A 25,550-nucleotide genomic window follows, 5' to 3' on the forward strand; every position below is an offset into this window, starting at 1 on the left:
TTTATATAAGTAGAAAACTATAGTAATCCTATCAAATACTTTCTCAATTATAATATAATATAATACTCACATTATCTCTACTAAATAAATCAAACTAGAGAGTTTTGCTCTTATGGTGACACAATAACTGTTAAGTGACAGTTGGTGGTATAGTTTCAAGGGGAACGCCCAAGTCAAACTTTAAGTCAGCATGGGCTCAGTTAAGACAACATAGTCTGGCCAAAATGCGACAATGATTCTCTCCAAATTGAGGAGTGAGGTGGCCTAACACACAAGAAAGTCATTGTTCAAAAAAAAAATAAAGAAATTCTAAGCATTAAAAGATTAACTAATTAACTAAAATTGCACTTAACCCCTTTAACTTTTTTAAACTCGTTTCAAGATTACATTTCAACATTCCCCATTAATCTTGAAACCGACTCATAATCACCCTCTTCTTTCACAGTTAGGCTGAGGGGTGTGGAGCGCGAGAGGGGGCGCGTGAGCCCATCCGCTCGCGCCCCGGGGCGCGAGCACCACACCAACGAGGCGCGAGAGGGGCGCGAGCGCGGAAATCCAGGCGGGCGCAAGGGGTCTCGCGGGAGAGGTTGCGCGTGAGGGAGCCTGGGAATGCGTAAATAGAGTCGTTGGGCTCTTTATGTTTATTAAAAAAAAAAAAATTTTTCTCTATATAAACCAATATCAACCCAATATCACATACCACACCCAAAATCACATAAAATACTTACCACAACCTCAAAAAAAACCCAAAATCACCCCATCTTCCAAACCTTTTTTTAAAAACATGGCTGGAAATTGGTACCTAAACCCAAACCTAGATTCAGATTCAGATTACAGATTACAGTTACGACGATTCAGATTATTGTTCAAAAAAAAAATAAAGAAATTCTAAGCATTAAAAGATTAACTAATTAACTAAAATTGCACTTAACCCCTTTAACTTTTTTAAACTCGTTTCAAGATTACATTTCAACATTCCCCATTAATCTTGAAACCGACTCATAATCACCCTCTTCTTTCACAGTTAGGCTGAGGGGTGTGGAGCGCGAGAGGGGGCGCGTGAGCCCATCCGCTCGCGCCCCGGGGCGCGAGCACCACACCAACGAGGCGCGAGAGGGGCGCGAGCGCGGAAATCCAGGCGGGCGCAAGGGGTCTCGCGGGAGAGGTTGCGCGTGAGGGAGCCTGGGAATGCGTAAATAGAGTCGTTGGGCTCTTTATGTTTATTAAAAAAAAAAAAATTTTTCTCTATATAAACCAATATCAACCCAATATCACATACCACACCCAAAATCACATAAAATACTTACCACAACCTCAAAAAAAACCCAAAATCACCCCATCTTCCAAACCTTTTTTTAAAAACATGGCTGGAAATTGGTACCCAAACCTAGATTCAGATTACAGTTACGACGATTTATGGTCGGCACCGGACCAACCGATGTTTTATTCGGGGTCGCAACAATCATCCGGCTTTCAACCATCCAACATACAACCGTCTCCTAACTTTGTTGTTCCGGAGACACAAGAACCAGAAGGTGAAGCTGCGGGACAAAGAAGACGCGTCCACCGGAAAAAACAAGTTGCAACGGACGGGTCGGGTTCGGCTTCGACTGGAAGGACGAAACGGAAAACCACTCCGTGGTCATCGGATGAGAAGGAAGCCCTGTGTCGGGCTTGGATAGTCATTTCTGAGGATCGGCGTTGCGGTAATTGTTTTAACGTTTTTAAAAATGATTTTTAATTAAAAAGTTAAATAAAAAAGTTAAATGACTTACAAATTTATTTATGCATTTTGCAGCCGACTACCAAAAGAGCAAGGTCTTTTGGACAAAGGTTAGGGAGACGTTCTATTCGCTCGTTGGGAGTACAGAGCGGAACGCCGATATGATTTCGGGTCGGTGGACCGAAATCAGAAAATTTGTCGGCTTGTTTACTAATCTGTTCAACAGGAACGCCGGTCGTATGAGACCAAGTGGCAGTGACGATTTGGCGGTTTATAATTTCACTGTCGAAGAGTGGAAGCAGGAGTGCCTGCGGAGGTATGGGACGGTGAAGACGTGGGACGATGTAAAGGTGTGGGAGAGGTTGAGAAGGTGTTCTAAGTGGGTTGAGCTGGTGGCGCCGGACCTTGATGCGGAAGTAGGGCCGAAACGGACTAAAACTAGTTCGTCTGGAGCGTATAGCACTTCCGCCGGGTCGGATTGCCGGGTTGGATTCGACCTAAACGTTGCGGGGGAGGAAACGTCTTCACCGCCGAGGAGGCGGCCATTGGGAAGGGACGCCAGGGGGAAAAAACCGGCTGAGGGGGAAGCCGTAAACATCGCCGATCTTGTTGAATCCCTCAATAAATTCAACAAAACCATGGAGGTGGTCTCTATTGACAAAAAGAAAAAAAAAAAAGAATGAGAGATTTGGACTTCCTTACAAGAGACTTCAGTAACCTAAATCCGGTCGACCAAATGCTGATGGAAAAACAAAAGGAACGTATCCGGAAGAGGTTGATCGAAGAAGACCAAGCCGAAGAATAAGAATAATGTTTTTTTAGTACTTTAATTTTTTTTTAGATATTAATGTGTTTTTTTAATTAATGTGTGTTTTTTTAAATAATTTATGAGTTTTTTTAATAATACGTTTTTTTAATACATTTATAAAAAAATAAAAAAAAACCGCTCGCGCCCCCTCTCGCGCCCCTCCACACCAGGGCCCGGGGCGCGAGCACCACAACCAACACCCATCTTATCAAGTTTCTCTCTCTGCCACACGTCACAATATTATTGGCTGGAGCCCCCACTCGCGCCCCCTCTCGCGCCCCCCACGCCCCTCAGCCTTAAGCGCAAATTTAATTTAATTTAATTAATTTGTCTTCTAATGTTTAGAGTTTCTATTTCAACAATGATTGTTTAAACTATTACTATTTCACTAAGTATTATTTGCATTCATAGATGAATATTGAACGTGTTCACTCAAACATGATATAATTTTAAGGGGTATTTACATATATCCCCTTCCTAAAAAGCTTTATTACATATATATATCCAACCCTTAAAAATCAATTATATATTTCCTCTTCCTAAACCACACATATTACATATTTAACCATTTCATTAAAATTAACTAATTATATAACCTTTTTACCCTTGATGAACTCATTAAATGACTATTACATATATCTCATTCCTAATTGTAAAAACATCAATTAAATATCTCCTCAATTTCAATTTAAACCGAGTCAGTGCTTTTACGAACATATTAACCTCAGATTTATTAGTTTCATTTCAATAGTAAAACATTATAATGATATTACGTTGTTTATATCATAAGCATTATTTGTTTAACATCTCAACCTGTGATTGAATAATGTTTGTTCTTCTGTTGGATAGTTATTTTAGGTTTAATGTCATCAATCAAACATTCTTAACCAATCGTTTTTATCAATATGTATCATAACTTCATAAGGGTTTGTAGAAACCGTAAAAAAAAGAAAGAAAGAAAACTGAACATAAGGGGCCGAAGAACGGAAAGAACCAAACATATCAGACAAGACCACAACGAAAGAATCAACGGGAAAAGGGCTGTCTCGCCGGAAGCATAATCGAAATATGTAATTTAAAGGTTTAAGAAGGGGATATATGTAAATATCTCTAATTTTAAATTGTGTGGTAAAACTAAGACACAAATTAAAATATATATCATGTTTGGATCAAAGAATTCAACCCGTTAATAGAAACACATCAGCCCCTAAACCGAAACAATAGTACTTAAGATAGCATTCTGCATTCAACTTCGAACAATCACTATTTGTTTATGCTATATTTAATTTGAATGCATAAGATTGAATATCCTAATTTGATAAATTAAAAAAAAAACAAAACAAAACAAAATAAGAAGACATAAGACAAAGAATGTATAAAAGATGAGTTAACAATCATCTACATTTTATTGATCCTTTTTAAGTGAAATGCTTATTTAACTCAAGTTTACACAAAACGAATTTTAAAATTTTATTGCTATTATTTTTTTTAGTATCGTCACTAAAACGTTTAGCGCATGTGGAAATATAATGTATAACTTTTATTAAAAGTTTAAACAGTAATCGTTTACAAGTTTTCTTCTTATTTTAACAAGAAAAAGCCGTCCAGAAAAGAAAAAAATAAAAAAGAATTTTAACATGGAAAAAATGTTTTTGGATAAAGAAATAGAACTAAAACCAAAGTACACCTTGCATCCACACGCTTTTTTTAAAGGACGAAAACGTTCTTGTATTTATTAAGTTACTGAACTCTTTGGAGAGTTCTGATGCCTCACTCTGGCCAGACTATGTTGTTTTAACCGGTCTCACACTGAGTTCAGAGTTTCGCTTGGGCTTTCCCTGGGAAACATGTGTCGCCATAAGAGCAGAACTCTCTGGTGTCACACGGTGGAAAGAAAACCCGGGTAGGGTCGGAATCCGAACCGACAACCTTGTAAAATGCCTAGCTCAAATCATTAATTGTTAACATCCACCCAAAATGAAACAAGTGACCAAGTGAGAAACTGAGGAGCAAACTTAGATTTCCGTTAAAGAACCCATGCATTTCTACCACTATCTCATATGTGAGGGATACCCATTCGCTTCTTGTTATGGACATTTGTTGTTCCTAATTTATTTTTTTAAGGGAGAATGACAATTAGAGTTATTTTGAACTACTAATTTTCCAAAATAGTAATGAACTTTTACTTTAGTCTAAGCTTTTGGGCACTGAATCTCATTAAAAGTGTAGCGAAGTCTACCAGCTAAGCAAAAAGTGAGTAATATGTGTCCATTGATAGGCTACACTAGTCTATCATTAGCCGACACTGGCTTGTATGCTTAACCGACGTGTCCAGTTGTTGTAGGCTTGGTTGTCATGTACAATTGTTGCGGGCTCGTATTTTTCGAAAAAAAAAACGTATTTTTGAAGATTTATAATATATTTTGTTCAGATGACTTGATAGCTAAGATGGATGTTTGTAATATATTAGTAAATGCAAAATTTCTTAAAAATACTAGCATACAAAAATTGAAACACACCGTCTAAGCCTATAAAATTGGAACACGCTGGTTAGGCGGTTACCAATGGACATGCATCACTCTCAAGTTGCTTGGTTGGTGTACCCCGTTGTGCTTTTCATGAAACTCATTGCTAGCCTTAGGTTTCTTAGCCGACTTATATTATGTGATGTCTTCTGATTGGCTAGATTTCAAAGTGACAATAAACTTTATAGGTTAAAGGTTGATGACTATTTGGTAAAAATACTTGGACAAAATGACTATATTGGTAACTTTTGATTCCTTGGTACTTTAATATTCTACTGGTGTTTAGAAGGGTAAACAAGTAGCGTGTTTTGCTACTCGATATGTTTCAAGCTCGATCCAAACTAAATATTGGACAAAAAAACTTATAACGAGTTGAGTGTTAGATCTCCTAAGTTAAATGAACTAGGTTCGCCAGTATGAGGCTGCCCACTTGGTATGGGTGCATGCCTCTTAAAGGAGACATCTTAGGTAGTTAGGTTCAAAAGTTGATAAAAAAAGTGATTTAGATATATTGATGTAAAATGGAGTATGAGTACGTAATATGATGTTAAAAATGAACTAGGTTCAAGCTTGGTAAACCCCAAACTAAACTTGAGTCACTTACACCCGTATTTCTACCTATAGCAAGTATTAGCAACTACTACCTGGTATACTGTGTGATTATGTAGGAAAACAGTTCATAAAATTAATATAAACATTTTAAAATAAAGTTCAACAACATGAAAGGAAATTATTAAAGTAATTGGTTAAAACTTATATAAAAAAATAACAAGAACAGGAAAAGTGGTGGCCAAGGAATAAGGATTAATGTTTAAAACATATCCATTAGAAAACAACTGAAACAATAAACACATGAGTTAAGAAGTATTAAAACGTTTAATGGCTTAAATGAATCACTTAAACTCATTTTATTGCAATTACTTAAAAAGAGAATTGCTTAAACGTGATATCAAGGAACCATCAATGGTAACCCACCTTACGAGCATTAGTGGAAAAGGGGATCCACAACAACCTCCTACCGTGGAAACCATCCTTAAAAACATAAAGAAGGCCCTCAATTGACACGCGATGATGCAAAATGCGCTATCAAAACATCACATAGTGTTCAAAGTTAGAAAAAACTCATTATTTTTTCAAAAATCCAGACACCACCTATAACATGAGTTTTCATGATAATCACATGATTAAACTATTTTAACAAGTGTGGTTTATAACATGATTAAATCAACCTGTCTAACCGAGAACCATCTACATAACCTATCTTGTTGCGTACTATTGGACCACCTTCATTTGGGTTGGCCAAGCATGGGCGAAGCTCTTTGGGGACTCTAGTGGCCTTGGTTTGTCGTTTCTTCGTTCATAGGGTAAATTTCGTGATTTTCCCCGGAAATTTTTATAGGTATTAAGCGCGGTCACCCCTGATGTATTTTTCAAAAATGCTACCGGTCAACACTAATTTTTTTGAATATAATACCTCATCGTTTGATTTTTTTTATAAAACTCAAATTGAGGGAAGCTGTTTGTAAAAATAAAAACTTGTTTAAACAAAACATAAAAAAAAGAACGTGGAATGATTACTGATTAGGATTTGGATTTTTATAAAACTCACTTGCACCCCTGTAACCTGTTTGGATGTTTTGTAATTTTATACTTGCCCTTCCTCTCGGCTCTCGCATCATTATGAATCTTTTAGGTCTTGTTGGTTAAAAAATTATCTAGTTTTTTTTAATTGTAAGAACAATTGTTAGAATAAATGAAAAAAAAATAGATATATAGATGTCATATTGTTTGTTCCGACCCAAACGGAACCACCGACCTAAACCGAATCGTCGACCTAAAATTTTTTGGGTCCGTGACTTCAGTCACCGTTGTAACGAAACCCAAGCTTCGCCACTATGGCCAAGTATGATGCCAAACCGGTTGAACCGGCAAACATGATCGCTAATTGGACTGGATTTTCAAATAAAGGAATAAAATTCTTTCTTTATCTTATGCTATGTATTATGTGAACATTATAAATTCATACCGCTAGAACAGTCCCATATTTCTTTTTAAATTATATTTAAATATACATGCCTGGCTCCGAAAATCGTTAAAAAAATTTGGGCCGAAGGCGAGTATAAATTCGGGCCTTAAGACTTAAGTAAAATATAAAACTCGATAACTCAAATAAAAGTAGATCATACGATGATAATTGTAATTTCAATACACAAAACATATAAATTGTAGCAAAAATAATCTAATTTACATACCTAAACGAAACGTGATACTCTCCTAGCATTTTTTGAAGCAAAACCCTCGATCAAGTCTTGATAATTTATGCTTTCCAATACATCGCTCTCAATAGATATCAACGCCAAGCCGTTAAGTCTTTCTTGGGACATTGTGGACCGCATGTAAGTCTTCAACAACTTCAATTTTGAAAAACTTCTTTCAGCCGAAGCCACAGTTACCGGAATAGTCAATAACACTCGATACGCATTTACCACATTAGGGAAAAAACCATGTTGCACCACATTGTTTAAAGCATCCAAAGGTGTGACAATATCACTAGATAAAAATGTCTCAAATAACTTCAATTCCAAATAAAGCTCATCGGCATCAACATCGGACTCGTCTCCATGCTTTAATGCTTCTTGAAGAGTATAACAACACGACTTAAGTTTTGTTTCATCAAGCGTCTTCAAGTTTTTAGGAAACAAAAAACCAAATAGTTTTTCGTATTGTTCATATTGTTCAAATCTTGTTTCAAGAGAAGCAATCGCTTGGTCGACGATATATAAAAAGTAATTAACTTTAAAGTTCTCCTCAGGTGAAAATAAGACTTCTTGCTCATGAGACTCGTCAAATTGTTTTTTCCTAATAATCGGACGCTTTTGAGAGAATACCGGATCAACACCCATTTCAATGGAATTTTTGTAGCTTCATCAATAGCCTTAGAGAAGCCCACTTCTCTATAATTCTTGAAGAATTTAATCAAATTTTTCACTTGTTTAATAGCAACATCGAGAATCATATTCTTGGATTGCAATCTTTTGCTCACGAAATTCACTGTTGATAATATTTCATACCATATGACAGTTGCTAAATAAAATTCAAACTCACAAGCTTCATTCTTTGATAGCGAACGAGCATCGCTTTGAGTTTTAGTATCGGTGTCGGTATTGAGGTCCCTAACTTCAATCAAAGCTTCTCTTACATCAATAAGTTGAAATCTAATCAGTTTAACACTATCCACACGACTTTCCCAACGAGTAGGACACATTGACTTAAGAGTCAATCCTTTAACATTGTCTTTTAAAATCGCCCACCTCTTAGTAGAATTAGCAAAGACGGAATAAATCCGTTGTATGACACCAAAGAATTCTCTAGCTTTAGTGTAAGTATTACCCATGTCACATAATACAAGGTTAAGACTATGACAACCACACGCGGCATAAAAAGCTCTAGGATTTATATCTAAGAATCTCTTTTAAACTCCTTGATGTTTTCCTTTCATGTTTGATCCATTATCATAGCCTTGGCCACGCATATTATTGACATCAAGACCAAGAGACTTTAATTCTTCAAGTGTAACATCAAAAAGTCCCTTACCGGTGGTATCATCAACAACTAGAAAACCTAGAAAAGATTCCTCAACAGTAACCGTATTAGAGTTTAAATTGACATTGACATACCTCACAATTATCGACATTTGTTCTTGGTGACTTATATCAGGAGTGCAATCGAGGATTATAGAATAATACTTTGCTTGCTTTATCTTCTCGATGATTTATGATCTAATCCGATGTGCTAGCAAACCTATTAACTCGTTTTGGATGTTGTGCCCAAGATAATGTACGTTTAGTTCATCATTCATAATACGTCGTACATGTTCTTTTATAATTGGGTCAAACTCTTCCAACATCTCAATCAATCCCAAAAAGTTTCCATTACTTTTTTGATACAACTTCTCGTAGGATCCTCGAAATGCTAAACCATTTTTAGCAAGAAATTTCACAAGTGCAAGAATCCTAAAAATAACTTCTCTCCAATAATATCTTTCTTTCTTGAATTGCTCGTATGCTACTTTGTCAATTGTTTCCTTACATTTCAACCTTTTAAGCATTTCAAACCATTGTTTCATATTCTTCATATGTTCAATGCTAGATTCATGATCTTTAAGTCTAATGGAAGAGTGTTTCCAATTCGCAAAACCAGCGCTATCCAACCCACCTTTCGGTTGCCCTTTTCTAAAAAGTTTACAACAAAAACAAAATAGCTTGTCAACCTCTTTCGAATACACTAGCCATACTCTATCACAAGTCTCCCCATTAGATAGACGTCTTGTATACATGCTTGAAGAAAACCGTCTTCCAATTGAATTCACCGGGCCCTTATGAATAGTCAAATCTCGTTTTGGACCTTTCTCAACCAAGATATTGATCATGTACGGATTAAAGGTATCCCAATTTCTAGGATCAAAAATATCAATATTTGTATTCATATTACCTTCATCCAAATTAACACCTTCCATATTAGCATCAACATCATCTTCATCCAAATCAACATCATCTTTATCCACTTGAACATCCACATCAATATCGTCTTCATTCACATGACCATCCGCATCAATATCATCTTCATCCACATTGACATTACCATCAACATTTGCTTCAACATTAATCACATTATCTTTATCAACGTAAACGCATTCTTGTTCTTTTTTACCACTTGAAGTTTGAGGTTCCTTTGGAAAAAGCTTAAATATATCCCCAACCTGAGACTTTGTTAATTCTTCCGCGCGTTTCCTCATTTTAAGTTTTTGACTACCCGATAGATATTTGTATTTATGAGGCATTTTTTCTGAAAAATATATAAAGATTATATTAGTTAAATATATAATCATCTAATAATATAATCTAAAAAAACCTACTGTGCTAGTCTGCTAAATATATAATATACTATATATATATATATATATATATATATATAGTAAGTACAATATATAATATATTAATATTCTAAAATCTAACATAATCTAACACTTAACAGACCAACAGCCGTCAGTCGGAGCCTCGGTTCTTTAAATCGAACATAATCCTCAACATAAATGCAATCTAAATTCTAAATTCTCACATATTAATTACAAGAAACAAACCTCAAGTCTCAACTCAACAAGAGGGACAGTCGGAGACTCGGAGACGGACAGTCGGAGCGGCGCTATGAGACCAAAGATTGAAAGAAGCCGGCGTAGCGGCGCTGTGACTGGCCGGAGTGGGCCTGGACGCCGACGGATGTCACGGCGGTAAGGGTTTTAAGTTTCTTAGTTTCTGATGATCGTCGTTCGTATCGTGCCTCTTGGTCTCCTAATTCATAACCAGCACCACCAGGTATCAAAATCTGAAAATTATAAATTGTTTATGGGCTTTCATATTTGAGCAATTGGAAATTGAAATTGGGCCTTGTTAAAAGAAATCTGAAATATAATTTATATATAAAATATATCAATTTTTTTAAAATTTTTCGGGCCTACCGCGGAGTCGGGCCTATGTCCGTCGACCACTCCGCCCTGGTCATTGGCCGGCCCTGTAAATACATGTTGCATAAGACAAAAACTCGTTTTTGAACTACTCCAAGTAAGATTCGTTCTAACCAAATAATAAACATATATAGGTAGAAAAGAAAGAGTCCTTTATTGCCTCACTAGTGTGTATATAGAAATGACTAGTTGAAGAAACACTAACCGGACCCCGGACAGATTACTGGTAACCTGGGGGTTGGAGAGATGTTTCCCACGAGGGGTTAGACCCTTGGAAGATGGTTCTTCTGATAACCTGCAAAACAGACACCGTGAGCTCGTCACTGAGAAGGGGGGGTTCCTCCTTGTGACCACCCTCCGGCGTGAGAATCAGACTAGATTGCTCTTTAAATATAAAAGTATATTAAGAGATTGCTAGAGCAGATATCAGGTATAATATGATGATAATGTAATAAGATATGATAAGATGAGATGGTCATACCATTTGGGGTATTTATAGCCGAAGGTAGGTTTCCAAGGAGGTATGGCCGGCTGCTACAGTGTTCCTGTTCATCAACAGTAGCCTACGCACGTGCCCTGCTGGTAGTTGGTGGGTAGGTAGCGGCTGATAGTGACCAGGCCTGCTGTATACTATTCCTGTTCCACCAACTGACGGCTACGCACGTGGTATGGCAGTAGTTGGTGAGTAGGCAGCGGCTAATAGTGATACAGTACAGGAGCATGCTGCTCGCCATACTGTATCAGTGAGCTGTCGTATCTCTGATCAGATCTTTCGCCCATACCTCGTCAGGTACAGTAAAAGATCCTTCAGTATACGGACTGGCTTATTTGGGCGGGAGTATTCCCCCTCCCGCCTCTGTGCGGGATTGCTCCCGGCTTGGCTCATTCCTTCAGGTGACACTGAATGATGGAGAGCTAAGTGCCTTGTGCGTGTAGCCATGCTGCGCGGGTGGCCTTCCCTAATGGCTTGTATCCGAGGCTGCGGGGACAGGCGGAGTCCTTCACCATTGGGAGGCATTTCCTGCGGGACCAGCTTGCGTACTGCGCGTAAGGACGTTACGTCTCTGAGCATGGTTGGTCCTGCGGATCCAGTTGGTCTCTGCGCAGACGTCCCTGTTTAAGGTGAGTCTTGCGGGTCCAACTGGGCTCTGCTGGGACCTACCTCTTCAAGTCCCCCCAGTCCAATGTTCTTCTCATGAGTGTTTAATAAAGTGAGGTGAACTTTTGGACTTGAGCAAAGGGTTTTGAAAAGGGTTTTGTAAGGTTTTCCATGGGGATTCTTTCCGCGGAAGTCGTTGTCACTTGCAGAAATGCCCGAGTTTCCTGCTTGGTCTTTGGGTATGATGCGGGTAGGTCTGTAACCTCCTCGCAAGTCAGGAGCATTGAGTCCCAGTTGTATGTATTTTCCATGAGGTTTTGGTAGTTTTGAACATAGTGATCAATTATGTTAAGACCACCAATTCCATCTTGGAGCTTCAAACAACGTAGTTCTCGACGTTCCCGCTATGCGGGGATGTTATTTCCGTTTCCGCAAGCATTGCCCAGAAGATCCTTGGTTTCAATTCCCAGCGGAGCGCTAGGTATGTGAAGGGTTTTGCCTTAACACTGTACCTGTGCTCGTCTTACGGTTACTTTACTTCCAAGGTATTCCTGGCGTCAATTCCCTGCGGGTGCTAGGTATGTGAAGGGTTTTGCCTTTACACTGTACCCGCACCCGTCTTATAGTTACTTGGTTGCCGAGGTACTTGGCTTCAATTCCCTGCGGGTGCTAGGTATGTGAAGGGTTTTGCCTTAACACTGTACCCGCATCCGTCTTACGGTTACTTGTTCACCAAGGTTTTCTTGGCTTCAATTCCCTACGGGTGTTAGGTATGTGAAGGGTTTTGCCTTAACACTGTACCCGCAGCCGTCTTACGGTTATTTGTTTGCCAAGGTTTATTTGGCTTCAATTCCCTGCGGGTGCTAGGTATGTGAAGGGTTTTGCCTTTACACTGTACCCGCATCCGTCTTACGGTTACTTGCTTGCCAAGGGGTAAGGGGTATTTTCCCGCTTACTTTTTAATATTTTCGAATTTTGAATTTTGAAATTCGAAGAGTTGGTGAAAAGATAAGTCCAAACCTCTGAAACGTCGTGCGACGGTTTCTTCTGACTGTGTCAGGACGTGCAGGAAGTTATGGTGACGTGACAGAACATGGTCATTCCAGACGCTTTTCCTGGCGCGTGGGCACGATTTTTCGGGCGCGTGGCCGCGAAATTACTGGCACGCGTCCTGTCAACAGCTGTTGCCAGCCTGCTTTTTGCCACGTGTCATAGTTTCATTGCACCTTCGATTTCTCTCTCCTCCGCATTAAATTCACCGCATTAATTGCGATTAGTATATAAAGGGGGAGAGGCCCCTTTGTAATCCACACTTTCACCTCTCTTCTTCTTCTTCTTAGTGATTTCCGGCAAATACTCCCCTTTTTCAGGCAAGCATTTTCCCGAAATCACTTCTTTCTGCAAAAATGTCTTCTCATGATGCTGAAGCTGTAGCCGACGATAGGAGTACTGCTGGCGAGTGCCAGTGTGCTCTACCTCTCGATCAGTACCAGTATATAGTCAGGAAGTTCATGCTCGAGTCTCTCGAGCCTGAGTTTCCTGAATCTCACCAGACTGTGTACGATGCCCCCAGTGGCAAGATCGGGGTATATGCTGCATTCTTTGTTTATGGGAACCTTAGGTTTCCATTGACAAAGTTTATGTATCGTGTCCTGGAGAGGCATGGTGTGCACCTGACCGAGGTGCATCCGATGGCGATTGCCAAGGTCCGGCACTTCGAGTGGGTGTGCCGGATTCTGGGTATTGAGCCCTACGTGGACCGCCTGATGACCTTCTATACTTGGAGGTGCGTCCAGGGGTGGTACACCCTAACAACCCGTATTAAGGGTTTGAAGATCTGCGTGACCGAGCGCAGTCTCCGATCGTGGAAGCGGGAGTTCTTCTACATCTCTGCCCGCGCCATCCCCATTGCTATGAAGTTCAAGAAGGGTCAAGCGCTTCCGAGCCTTCACGCTTCCAGCTACCAGGAGGCGGAATGGTTCGCGAAGATATCCCGGGTCCAATCTCCGGTTTACCGGTTTGCGGAGTCCGGGATGGTGCTGCTGGGGATGAGCCGGGTATGGAAGGATGCGTCCCGGTTTCCCATCCTTCTTGAATATGGTTTGAACTCTATTCCTTATGGTATGTCTTGTCTTTCTTGCTGATATTAGTTAATTTTCTAACTGTTTCTTTTTCTTTCAGAGGGGAATAATTTGGAGTCGCTCCTGTTCCCGCGGGAAGCTGACAGTCCTGTGCGGGTGGGCACTCGTGCTCTGGATGACAATGAGTTGCCCATCCTGGAGCAAACGGCGGATAGGTTTGTGGAGGTCTATCCGCCGGGCCAAGAGATCCTGAGCCACCGGCGGCCAGGTAAGGAGATATTCTATCCTGAACCCCTCAATGCTGTACCCGTTGCTGAAAATCCTTACGTCCTGTCTTCTGAGGAATCCGCAGATGGTCCTCCCCTTGTGCGGAAGAAGAAGACTGCTGCCGGCGTGAAGGGGAAGGAGAAGGCCACAGCTGATCCAGTGGTTCTATCTGACACGGAGTCAGATAGTGAAGAGGTGGCGGGGAAGCCCGGTGGTGAGAAGACCACTGCTCCGGAGGCTACGACCGTTACCTCCGGAGAACCAACGAAGACGACGGTGACCGGTACCAAGAGGCCGGCTCCATCGGGTTCCTCCCCGCCCGTCCGTACGTTCAGGGTCAAGAAAACCCGTAAGTATAATCATAATGCCTTTGTAGATTTGTCACTTCTTAATTTTCTTTTAACACTTTCTTCTTTGTGCAGGCGTGGATGTTGACGCAATCCTGGGTGAAACGCAGGGGAGTACTTCCTCGCCAATGATGGTAGGCTCGGTCAGCCTTCCTGAGGCGTCGACCCAGTCGCCTGCGCCTGCATCCGCTGGTCCAGTTGGTCGTTCCGTCGAGCCAACTGTTCCGGCCGAGATGACGTCACCGCCGGCCGTGAGTGCGATTTTTACAGCATCCTTCACGGAACCGGCGGTTACTGCTGCTTTTAAGGAGGCGGCGACCGCGGCGGAGACAACGACGGCGACCACGGCGGCTGCCACCATGCCCGCGCCACCGGCACCAATGGCCGGACCATCAGGTACGCGCAGGGCTTCACGCCGATCTTTGCCACCTTCCCGTCTGCCTGACCTGTTGGATGGATTTCCTTTAGGTTCAAGTGATGGGTTTGGCGGCTATCGGCCTGTCATTGACCCTACAGGTGCGTAGGGTTCCTTTCTTTTTCCCTTAATGTTTTTCATCATCTTTTCCTTACTGCTTTTGTTTCTTTTGCAGTGTCGGATTCCAATGAAGTGTATGTTCCTCGATGGAACATACGCCGAGGAACAACCCTTCGCACACCCGTGGAGTGCGTGGACTGGGCTCGCCACGCTGCTCCTCCGGGCGCGTTGGGGGAAGCCATGGTTAGCTACCAGGAGGGTAGGCTAACTAATGAGCTTCGGGTTCTCCAGGCCCGGATGCAGCCGCGCGTCGAGCTGCTTTGTCGTGAAAACGACAAGTTGAAAGCAGCTCACGCCAAGGACATATCTGAGGCGCGTGCTCTTCGGGAGGAGAACCAACAGCTGGCGGCAGCTGCCGCCGACAAGGAGAAGGCCTTCAAGGCCCTCGAGGTTGAAGTTCAGGCGCGACTCGAGGCCCGCTCCAAGGCTGCCCAAGCTGTGAATGAACAGCTTCGGTTGGCCAGGGAGACTGCGCGAAACGCAACCGAGAGGGCTGCCAAGGCTGAAGCCGTTGCTGAGCCTTTGCGTGTGGAGAATGAGGAGCTCAAGGCCAAATTAGAGGCTCTCCAACGCGCTCATGATGCCTTGGCAATGGAAGATGCCAAGAAACTCCAGGAAATCCTGGACCAAAGGGGGGTGCTTGACCAGACCCAGCGGAAGCTTAAGGGCGTCGAAGAGGCTGCCGCTAAGGAAGTTTTACTTGCCAACCTTAACAAGAGCGAAGCCGAACGCGCCCATACCGAAGCTCAAGCTGCCCTCCGATGGCTTCTTCGAGAAGCGTTGCCTCAGGTATGTTTAGATTTATCTTCACGCATTTCTTTTGTAAGAAAAGGTTCTAATACTTGTGTTTTCTTTGTAGGTTGTGCGTCGGGTCTTTTCAGAGACCTCTTACGATGATGCTATGACCGCAGCCCTCAACGCTTCTCATGATGATGGGGAAAAGGCCGGCTTCATGCTTGGTCTAGGGTTTGTTGAGAAAGGCGTCCCGCCTTCCAACTTCCCTTTGTTCAATGTGGATACTGAAGCCATTTATGACCAAGCATTGAACCAATACGCCGCCTTCCCGCATCCAGTGGTGGAGAAGGTGGACGAAGTAGCTGCTGCTGATGATGGGTTAGCTGTCCTCAAAGCGTTCCTCGAACCACCCCGTTCTGACGGAGCGGGTCCAAGTGGTAGCGGCCCTGAGGTTTGATCCTGAATATCCCTTCCCATTGCTAAGACTTGTATAGTTTTTTATTTTCTTTTAGGCGGGTAGTTACCCGGCCATTCTTGTAATATATTCTTGAAATATTAATCTTTTTGCGTATAAGATTGTTATTTCCTTCTTTGGGTTCCTTGCTTTATAAACTTATGACTTGCATACTTAGTTTAAATTAGCAATTTTCCAAGTGTTTAGAATAAGAACCTTTGAACGTGGTTGATAGTGGGTTAAAGTTTCGCTTCCTCCTTCGTGATTGTGCGGGTAGAACCGTCACTTGCACTTGATAGGATGGCTAAACTTTAACTTTTATCTAACCTGCGTGCTGGTTTTTCTTACTTTTTGAGGATAAGTTAACCTTTGAACGTGGTTGATAATAGGTGTGAAGTTTTGCTTCCTCTTTCGTGATTGTGCGGGTAGAACCGTCACTTGCACTTAGTAGGATGGCAAAACTTTACCCTTATCTGACCTGCGTGTAGGTTTTTCTTGCCTTTTGAGGATAAGTTAACCTTTGAACGTGGTTGATAATAGGTGTGAAGTTTTGCTTCCTCTTTCGTGATTGTGCGGGTAGAACCGTCACTTGCACTTAGTAGGATGGCAAAACTTTACCCTTATCTGACCTGCGTGTAGGTTTTTCTTACCTTTTGAGGATAAGTTAACCTTTGAACGTGGTTGATAATAGGTGTGAAGTTTTGCTTCCTCTTTCGTGATTGTGCGGGTAGAACCGTCACTTGCACTTAGTAGGATGGCGAAACTTTACCCATACCTGACCTGCGTGTAGGTTTTTCTTACCTTTATAAGAATTTTGTTTTGAACCGTTCGACGCGCGGTTGTCGATAGGTTAGTGTTCATTTTCCTTTCATGATTCATGCGGATAGACCGGCACTTTCATTTAATGGAATAATTGAACTCCTTCAACTGACCTGCGTGAAAGTTTGCCACGTTATTGGGTTCGTGCGGGTAAGACCGCCTTCCCACGCAACGACTTCACGTAATGTGAATGCCGTCACCAGTGTTGGATAGTTTTAACCGTTCGACGCGCGGTTGTTGATAGGTTATTATTCAGTTTCGTTAATGATTCATGCGGATAGACCGGCACTTTCATTTTTGGGTGCTGAACTTTTTCCCCTTCAACTGACCTGCGTGAAGGTTTGTCACGTTATTGGGTTCGTGCGGGTAGGACCGCCTTCCCATGCAATGACTTCACGTAATTATGCGGTGAAAACCGGCATATTAGTGTCCAGAAAAGTATTAAATGTAAAATCATCAGCTTCGATATTCTTAAGAGAATCATTTCCATTAGAAGTGGCTCTTGGCCTTTTCTTTACAAATTGGAATTGATTTACATGCAAAATGTGTAAATGAGCTCCCTTCCTTGTTGGGATGGGAGTGCCATCGAGCCGATACGCACCTGGTTCGGGATCTCGTTCTTTACGCAGCATGTAGTCTCGATTTTGAAGCTGGAATTGATTCGTGTTTTCCCCAGCTGGGGTTCTATACGCACCCGCCTGCTCAGCCTTTATTACGCCACGAGGTGCGCGAGCGTCCCATCTCTGACAAATGCTTCGACCATATCTTTTACATCTATGCATTCTTCAGTGTTGTGGCCCTTTGTCTTGTGAAAGTCACAGTATTTGCTCCGATCTGCATCGTGACGATGTCGGATTATTGGCGGTTTTGGCCACGGGAGCTCTTCAGTGGCGAATATCTCAGTGACGCTTTTGGTGAGTGGCGTCCATCTGGAGTTTCGGTGCGGCTGTACATTATCCCTTCCGCCCACTCTATGTTGCAAGCCGGATGAGGTGTCAAAGTTTACCCTTGACTGCCAAATGCCTAGCTTTCGCTTTTTATTTAGTCTGGCGGTGAGGACGTTGTCCTCTCTCGTCCTCTGGGTGTAGAGGTTTGTGCTCTGTGGGAGATCTTTACCCAGCTGCTTCTCCGTTTCCGCATAGCGTTTTGCTGCTGTCATGATGCCATCCCATGTGGATGGCATGCCATCTTTACCCGTTAGGGTGCGGATGAGCTCTGGGTCATGTGCGCCCTGGATGAAGGCAGCGCGAACAAGATCTTCGCTGATATTGCCCAAACTTAGCTTCTTTGAGTTGAAGCGAGTGATGAAGTTTGGCAGAGATTCATCTTCCTCTCGTATGCATTTGAGGATTGTCCATTGCTCCTCGGTATACTTCCGTTGCTGGCTGAAGTGTTGGCTAAACTTCTGTTGGAAGTCTGCCCAGTCGTAGATGTGGTTGACCGGTAGACGATCAAACCAAGCTCTAGCAGCCCCAACAAGCGTCATTTGAAACATGTAGCACCACGTGGGTTCCGTCCAATTGCTGACGGTTGCCCCCGCTATGAACCTGTTCAAATGATCGTCTGGATCAGATAAACCGTCATATGTGCCTATGTTGGGCATTTGTTTGGCACTCTTTGGGGCGATTGCTTCAGCAATGTCCCTTGCAAATTTGGACGTTCCTGCATTTGCAACGTTTGGTCTGAACGTTTTAGAGAAGTCTCGTGGACTTCCTCCTGTGCTTTTTGGTTTGAAGGCTTGTCCAAAATGCCTTTTCGGTTGGGATTCCGTTTCCTTACGCTTCCCTTTTGCCCTATGGCGAGGGTTCGCGTCAGAGTCGGATTCCTCCGAGTCATCCTCCCAGTATTCGAATTCGTCGGCCTGTTGTACGGAACGCAAGCGTTCGTCCAACTCAGCCTGGAATTCCTTTTGTCGTGCCTCCGCCCATGCCTTAACTTCATCGAGAGTCTGGCGGGGGAGTCTTCGTTTCTCAACCTGGGTATCAGTGGATCCCAGTAGGCGCTCATTTACTGCACTTGCCCCAGCTTTGGTAAGTGAGGTAGTGTTCGTAAAATTTACTTCGCTTGCCCCGGCTTCGATAGCCGGGGTAGTGTTCGTAAAAACTGTGTTGCCGGTATTCCCCCTAGTAGCTGGGGTTGTGGTTACCGGAATTTCTCTAACCATCTTTGTAGAAGTTTGAAAAAACTGTGAGAAAAATAAAGTTCTAGCTTTATGCACGGATGGCGCCAATGAAGAAACACTAACCGGACCCCGGACAGATTACTGGTAACCTGGGGGTTGGAGAGATGTTTCCCACGAGGGGTTAGACCCTTGGAAGATGGTTCTTCTGATAACCTGCAAAACAGACACCGTGAGCTCGTCACTGAGAAGGGGGGGGGGTTCCTCCTTGTGACCACCCTCCGGCGTGAGAATCAGACTAGATTGCTCTTTAAATATAAAAGTATATTAAGAGATTGCTAGAGCAGATATCAGGTATAATATGATGATAATGTAATAAGATATGATAAGATGAGATGGTCATACCATTTGGGGTATTTATAGCCGAAGGTAGGTTTCCAAGGAGGTATGGCCGGCTGCTACAGTGTTCCTGTTCATCAACAGTAGCCTACGCACGTGCCCTGCTGGTAGTTGGTGGGTAGGTAGCGGCTGATAGTGACCAGGCCTGCTGTATACTATTCCTGTTCCATCAACTGACGGCTACGCACGTGGTATGGCAGTAGTTGGTGAGTAGGCAGCGGCTAATAGTGATACAGTACAGGAGCATGCTGCTCGCCATACTGTATCAGTGAGCTGTCGTATCTCTGATCAGATCTTTCGCCCATACCTCGTCAGGTACAGTAAAAGATCCTTCAGTATACGGACTGGCTTATTTGGGCGGGAGTATTCCCCCTCCCGCCTCTGTGCGGGATTGCTCCCGGCTTGGCTCATTCCTTCAGGTGACACTGAATGATGGAGAGCTAAGTGCCTTGTGCGTGTAGCCATGCTGCGCGGGTGGCCTTCCCTAATGGCTTGTATCCGAGGCTGCGGGGACAGGCGGAGTCCTTCACCATTGGGAGGCATTTCCTGCGGGACCAGCTTGCGTACTGCGCGTAAGGACGTTACGTCTCTGAGCATGGTTGGTCCTGCGGATCCAGTTGGTCTCTGCGCAGACGTCCCTGTTTAAGGTGAGTCTTGCGGGTCCAACTGGGCTCTGCTGGGACCTACCTCTTCACTAGTGGATCAACAAAATTCAACGACCAACTTTCTCAATCCAGTACAATTGTCAAACGTCAAACATGTTTATTTCACGGTTTCGGATAAATTCAATTCAATGGACACGATTGCATGTTCTAATGCATGTTCTAAGTTTTAACTAAAGAAAAGTAAACATGTCTACTAAAATGTCTAATCCAACTTTCTAATATTTGCCTGAGGAAGTGACTACTAAGGACATATATAAACAAACATGATATTGCAATATGAAGAAACACTAGGTCAAACCGAGTCATACCTCTACGGGATTGGCCATTAGTGTGGGTGAAATATTAGAAGTGAGCAGTGGCGAAGCTTGGACTGAGGCATCCCGGGGGTGGGGGCGAGCTCAAATTTTCAGCCGAAAAAGACTAAATTTACACAACGTATAAAAATTTTCTGCCGAAAATGGGTAAATTTACACTACTGTGCAAAAAAACATGGGGGGCTGGGGCCACACCGGGCCTCAATAAAGCTTCGCCCCTGGAAGTGAGAGAGATGCTCTAAACTCAACGAAGAGTCATCATGGCCTTCATCGAGATCTCCCTATGCATTGTATTGCATATGAGAAAGGCACGCAACTTTCAGGGGGCAAAATTCTTTTATATATAAATTTAAAACTTTTCTTTCAAATGGGGATGGATCTTTTTTACTTAAAAATATTGGGCTCTAACTTTTTTTAAATCCATAATCCATTTATATTGTTCGGCTCGATTTAAATTTAAAAACCAAAAAAAAACATTAGTCGTCGTTTAAATAAATTGACTTAATATTTTGTTACTTGTTAGGCCTACGGGTCCTTTTATTACGACTCAGTCAATGTATTTAAATTGTAGGAGACAACCCTGGTGGAGATTGTGGGTGCCGATTTGCACGGGTCCCACTTCTTCTTACTATTGTTCTATGCGTGGGTCTATATTGGTAGTTCTGTGAAGAGTGTTTAGGTGTCACCACCCTGTTGGCGCCATGCTCTATACAACCCTGACATTCACAGGTGTCCTGCCATGTACATTCGGTTGCACGTTCTTTTGGACACATTCATTTTAGGGATGCACATAACCAAAGTATTTCCTTTTTTCCCTTTTCTCCTTTGTTGCTTGCTTCATATATGAATTTGGGTCGGGTTAGGCACCATATCTCATCAATACAATAAGTCAACAATGTTACAAATTATAAAATAAAAGGTTTGTTTGTTGTTTATTAGTATGGTTGAATAAATATATTTTATATTTCATAGATTACACTACAAAACAACGATGTTTTGGTGAATCTAAGTATCTAACCATCAAAAATTACAATTTAGAAACACGTATTAGACACGAGAAATACGCATATGAGGTACATTAACATACGCACATGGAACACTAAATGCATGTCGAATTCTTAACCATAAACATATAACAGCCAATAACTTTGGATACGTATCTACTAATTTAGCCATAAACTATAAAGAAAACATGTATATAACTATATATGATTTTTTAAAAATATTTTTGTAATTATGTTGCATGTTAAAGTGACCGATTAATTACATTTTATGGTATTGTTTTTTTATTATTGAATTTTAACATAAAAAAATATATGGGACAACCTTTGATGCATTATCTAAGGTCACCAAATTTCTTAAATATAGTAATAACCTTAATATACTAATAACGTCAATACATATATTAAACAACATATTTTATCTTCTTTTGTTTTGTTTGATCATGATATCATCGTAATTTGATTCTTATTGATTATGGAACTTACCTTGAAACTAAATTGGGTTTGAAACAATAAAATATTAATATTTAATTTCGACTATTTTGGATTTTGGGCAACTTGTTGATATTGCAAAAGCCACCTTCATTGATTCTTTAGCTTGATATCTAGAATATTGGTTAGGGTGACATAAGTGTAATGTTCTTTTAATCTTTTAAATGATAGTAAATCTAACTTTTATTATTATCAGAAATGGACATAAAATGTTGAAAACTTATAAATGATTCTAAATAAAAACAGGGCGATAGATCGATTTGAAAATGAATATGGTTCTGTTAATGGTTCGGTTATGACGTTTAACAATCTGACCCACCGTATAAATTTCTTTTCAATTAATTGTTTTTTTATTTTTCACAGTTTTGGAATATACACTTACGTATATTCGTGTATTATATTTAACTCTAATATGATTTAAAAATTAAAAATAATAAGTTGAAACCATCAGGCAAACCGCTAAAACCAAAAGATATTCTAACAAATCGACACATGCGTAAACAATCTGGGATTTTTGAAACCGTAATTAGTTGCACTCATAAGTTATTGGCAAATCGACAACATGCGTAAACATTGAACTAGTCTTACAGTTTCAAAAAGAATCTTTTAAAAAGAACTTTGTACCCGTATATATTTCTACAATTTCTTTATAAAAAACCACTTATTATATTATAAGTAGTCGAAACATATACTCGTTTTCAAATTAGTGAATACTTTTTTTCAGAATTTTGCTTTATAATAAAGTATTTATTGCTCTAATATGTGAAAATTAAGACTATATAAGTTTGAATTAAAATATAATTCAACTAATAGGATGATTTCTAGTCATTAGGTGGGTGCTAACCAACCCATATTATATTCATAGAACCGGGGGGTCTCACCGGAAGTAGCCTCTCTATCCCCATGGGGTAGAGGTAAGGCTGTCTACATCTTATCCTCCTCAGACCCTATCATAGCTTTGCTATTGGTGGGATATACTGAGTACGATGATGATGATGATATTATCCATCAAAAGTTTATTTTTACTATTGTAAGAAACTAAGAATATTACAATGTGTCTCACAACCATTTCACTATTGGATAAGAATATAACACTAAATTTCTCAAAACACATTTCCATTTGCATATCTATGATTCCTCTTGATATGGAAGGTAAATTTAAGATAATTTAGGATTGCAATTAAACCTGGAGTTTTTATTCTATAAGTGGGTTCCCTCAAAGTTGTATGGATGACTTGTTTTGATAGTTAAAGAAAACTAGCTATCAATATATGGACGTGTTATGGAGAACTTGTTTGTGGCAAAAATACACGACTGCATCACCAACTCTCTTTAATCTATGTACCCCCCCCCCCCCAATATATTCTTCCACGAAGGATCCATCGTTTCATAGGCCCTCTCATCGACGTCCAAGTCATACCCCTCATGGATGTTGTAACTAAATATACAACACTTATTGTGAATGCTTTTGTAGGTACTTGATGACCGCAGAGCGAGGCAAAATAGTGTATCTGCAAATGTGGATTTAGACCCAACAAAAAATTGAAAAGAAAAGAAAAAAGAAACTACTAATATCATGTTTTTAATATGAATTTTAAACATGCTGGAATCTACATACAAAGATTAAAGTGGTTCTTAGGTTTTCTATATATTACCGGTTCTGAAATAAACGGTCATTTATACATTTTCTAGAAAATAGTTTAGAGACTGCTTAAAAAATGTTAAATAAAAACAAAGATCAAGAATGTCACCCGTTTGATTATCCTGACCTCCTGTTTAGGAACAATCATTCATTCATTCATTCTGATTTGGGTATAGTTAGATGATCAACTAGTGACAAAAACTATGCTAATATTTGCATTATACAATTTAGTCCCCTATATTATTGGGCCTAATGCAACTTGGCCCACTCTCATCGTTATTTTATGTACTTACCAATTATTATATACTTGTTCCGATACAGGTAAACAGGCGAGTATCACCTATTCACCTGATACCATATCCATCTTAAATCTATACAATTTTTAAAACTAATATCATACGCAGACACGTAGGTGTACATTGTCATCCTATGTACAACTCATTTTGAATGCTTTTCATGCCACTTTCTTATTGAAGCATAGCTTAAAAATCAGTCTTTAATGTTTTAACGCATTTATAAAATAAAATTTTATTTATTTCTACTGATGAAACATAGATATTACATCAATATAGCAGGTAGGCGGGCAACAAGCTGCGCCGCCACCCCTTTCTGAATTGCAAACCCTAACCTGCTAAAGACATACCCCTGCCCCTTTGGAGTCGACACATTGCTATGCACAACCTGTTGGACCCTGGTTAGAAAACGGATAGCTTCCGGTGCCAAGGAGCCAAATGTATCAAAAGCCAGAGGGACAAAAACATGTTGGTTCTCTTCGCAGGCTTTAGCATGTTTCTCCACCTTCTTCGTTTCAGCCCTTTTTATTGCTTGCCCAGCTACAAACCCATTATCCCTCAAACCAGCTAAGGGAAGATAGACAAAAGAAGGCATTCATAAATGAGTTAGACTTGATCCAAATGTGTTAGCCAGTCACATAAGTTGGTTTATCGGTTTTGACCAGTTATCCAACTTGTCCGTTTCAATACTACTAATACACGATCGAAATGCAAAGTTAGGTCCAGATGACAAAGTAGAGTAGCAAGAGTCAAAGAGTTTGGTAAGTCATAACTCATAATGCATATTTTCCTGTTATTTCATGTGTAAAATTCAGTTTGAATTAAGGAGGCTGGATTTGAAGTCAAATGGTAGGGTAGAGGAGGTTTTGGATATTTGAGAAAAGTAGTGGGTCAAAGATGTAATTTAGTCAGACACTACATACTGTTCAGCACTCGTGGCCTTAGACCATTGAATGTTTTAAAATTCAAACAAAAAAACATGAAAATAAGTAGTATGATTAAACCCTTCAAAGATACAAACTCTAATGCATAATGAACAAGTATTGAGTAGTGTGATGCAATATAACATGATGGTGTATATTTACAAATATAAGTTTGACCTCTAGTGGTCAAATAGGCAGGACCGACAATTTGTTTTTAATCGTGTGTACACACCTTTTACACCAGTCAACGAGACATGGCTATTTTCTTTCATTAACATCAATAATTAATACATAAATCTTTTATTGTCGAAAGGGAAGGATCTGTCTATGTTAAAAGACAAATGTTGTTTTTCTTTTGCTTTCTATTACTCCCTCCGTCCCATTATAAGTGTCATAGTTTGATTTTTCAAGTCTTTCTTGTTTAACTTTGACCGACAATATTTTTGTTTGTGTTATATAATACTTGATGTAAAATATATAAATGGATTGGGTTTTAAATGTATTTTACATTGATTTAATTTTCATCAAGTATTATATGACACGAACAAAAACATTTACGGTCAAGGTTGCAAAAGAAAGACATGAAAAGTCAAATTAGGACAATTATAATGGAACGGATGGAGTATTTTTTTTAACTGTCAACAAATAAAGCCAGCCACCCGAGGCAATTCAATGAAAAAGGAGGTATTGTACGTCTGTGATCACAAACAGTACTGGGTAGCTCAAGCTCATCATCTTTTGTTCCAAGGAAAAGCCGATTGGGTGGATTCGAACTTGAGACATTGTGG

General features: G+C 40.7%; 2 protein-coding genes across 2 annotated transcripts; both read right to left on the reverse strand.

The window, feature by feature from the left end:
- Positions 1 to 7,308: 7,308 nt before the first annotated feature.
- Positions 7,309 to 8,450, reverse strand: LOC143552339 (uncharacterized). Its single transcript, XM_077042592.1, has 2 exons — positions 7,956 to 8,450; positions 7,309 to 7,737 (listed from the first exon to the last, which is right to left on the reverse strand). Exons 1-2 carry the CDS (start codon positions 8,448 to 8,450, stop codon positions 7,309 to 7,311), a joined length of 924 nt encoding a protein of 307 aa, XP_076898707.1.
- A 78-nt stretch (positions 8,451 to 8,528) lies between these two features.
- Positions 8,529 to 9,896, reverse strand: LOC143552344 (uncharacterized). The gene is made up of 2 exons (XM_077042597.1): positions 8,858 to 9,896; positions 8,529 to 8,677 (listed from the first exon to the last, which is right to left on the reverse strand). The coding sequence occupies exons 1-2, from the start codon at positions 9,894 to 9,896 to the stop codon at positions 8,529 to 8,531; spliced, it is 1,188 nt and encodes a 395-aa protein (XP_076898712.1).
- Between the last annotated feature and the right edge of the window lie 15,654 nt (positions 9,897 to 25,550).

The sequence above is a fragment of the Bidens hawaiensis genome, unplaced genomic scaffold (genome assembly GCF_021521415.1).
Source record: "Bidens hawaiensis isolate Kalapana, Puna unplaced genomic scaffold, B.hawaiensis_p1.1 tig00016848_1, whole genome shotgun sequence".
Taxonomy (NCBI): domain Eukaryota; kingdom Viridiplantae; phylum Streptophyta; class Magnoliopsida; order Asterales; family Asteraceae; genus Bidens; species Bidens hawaiensis.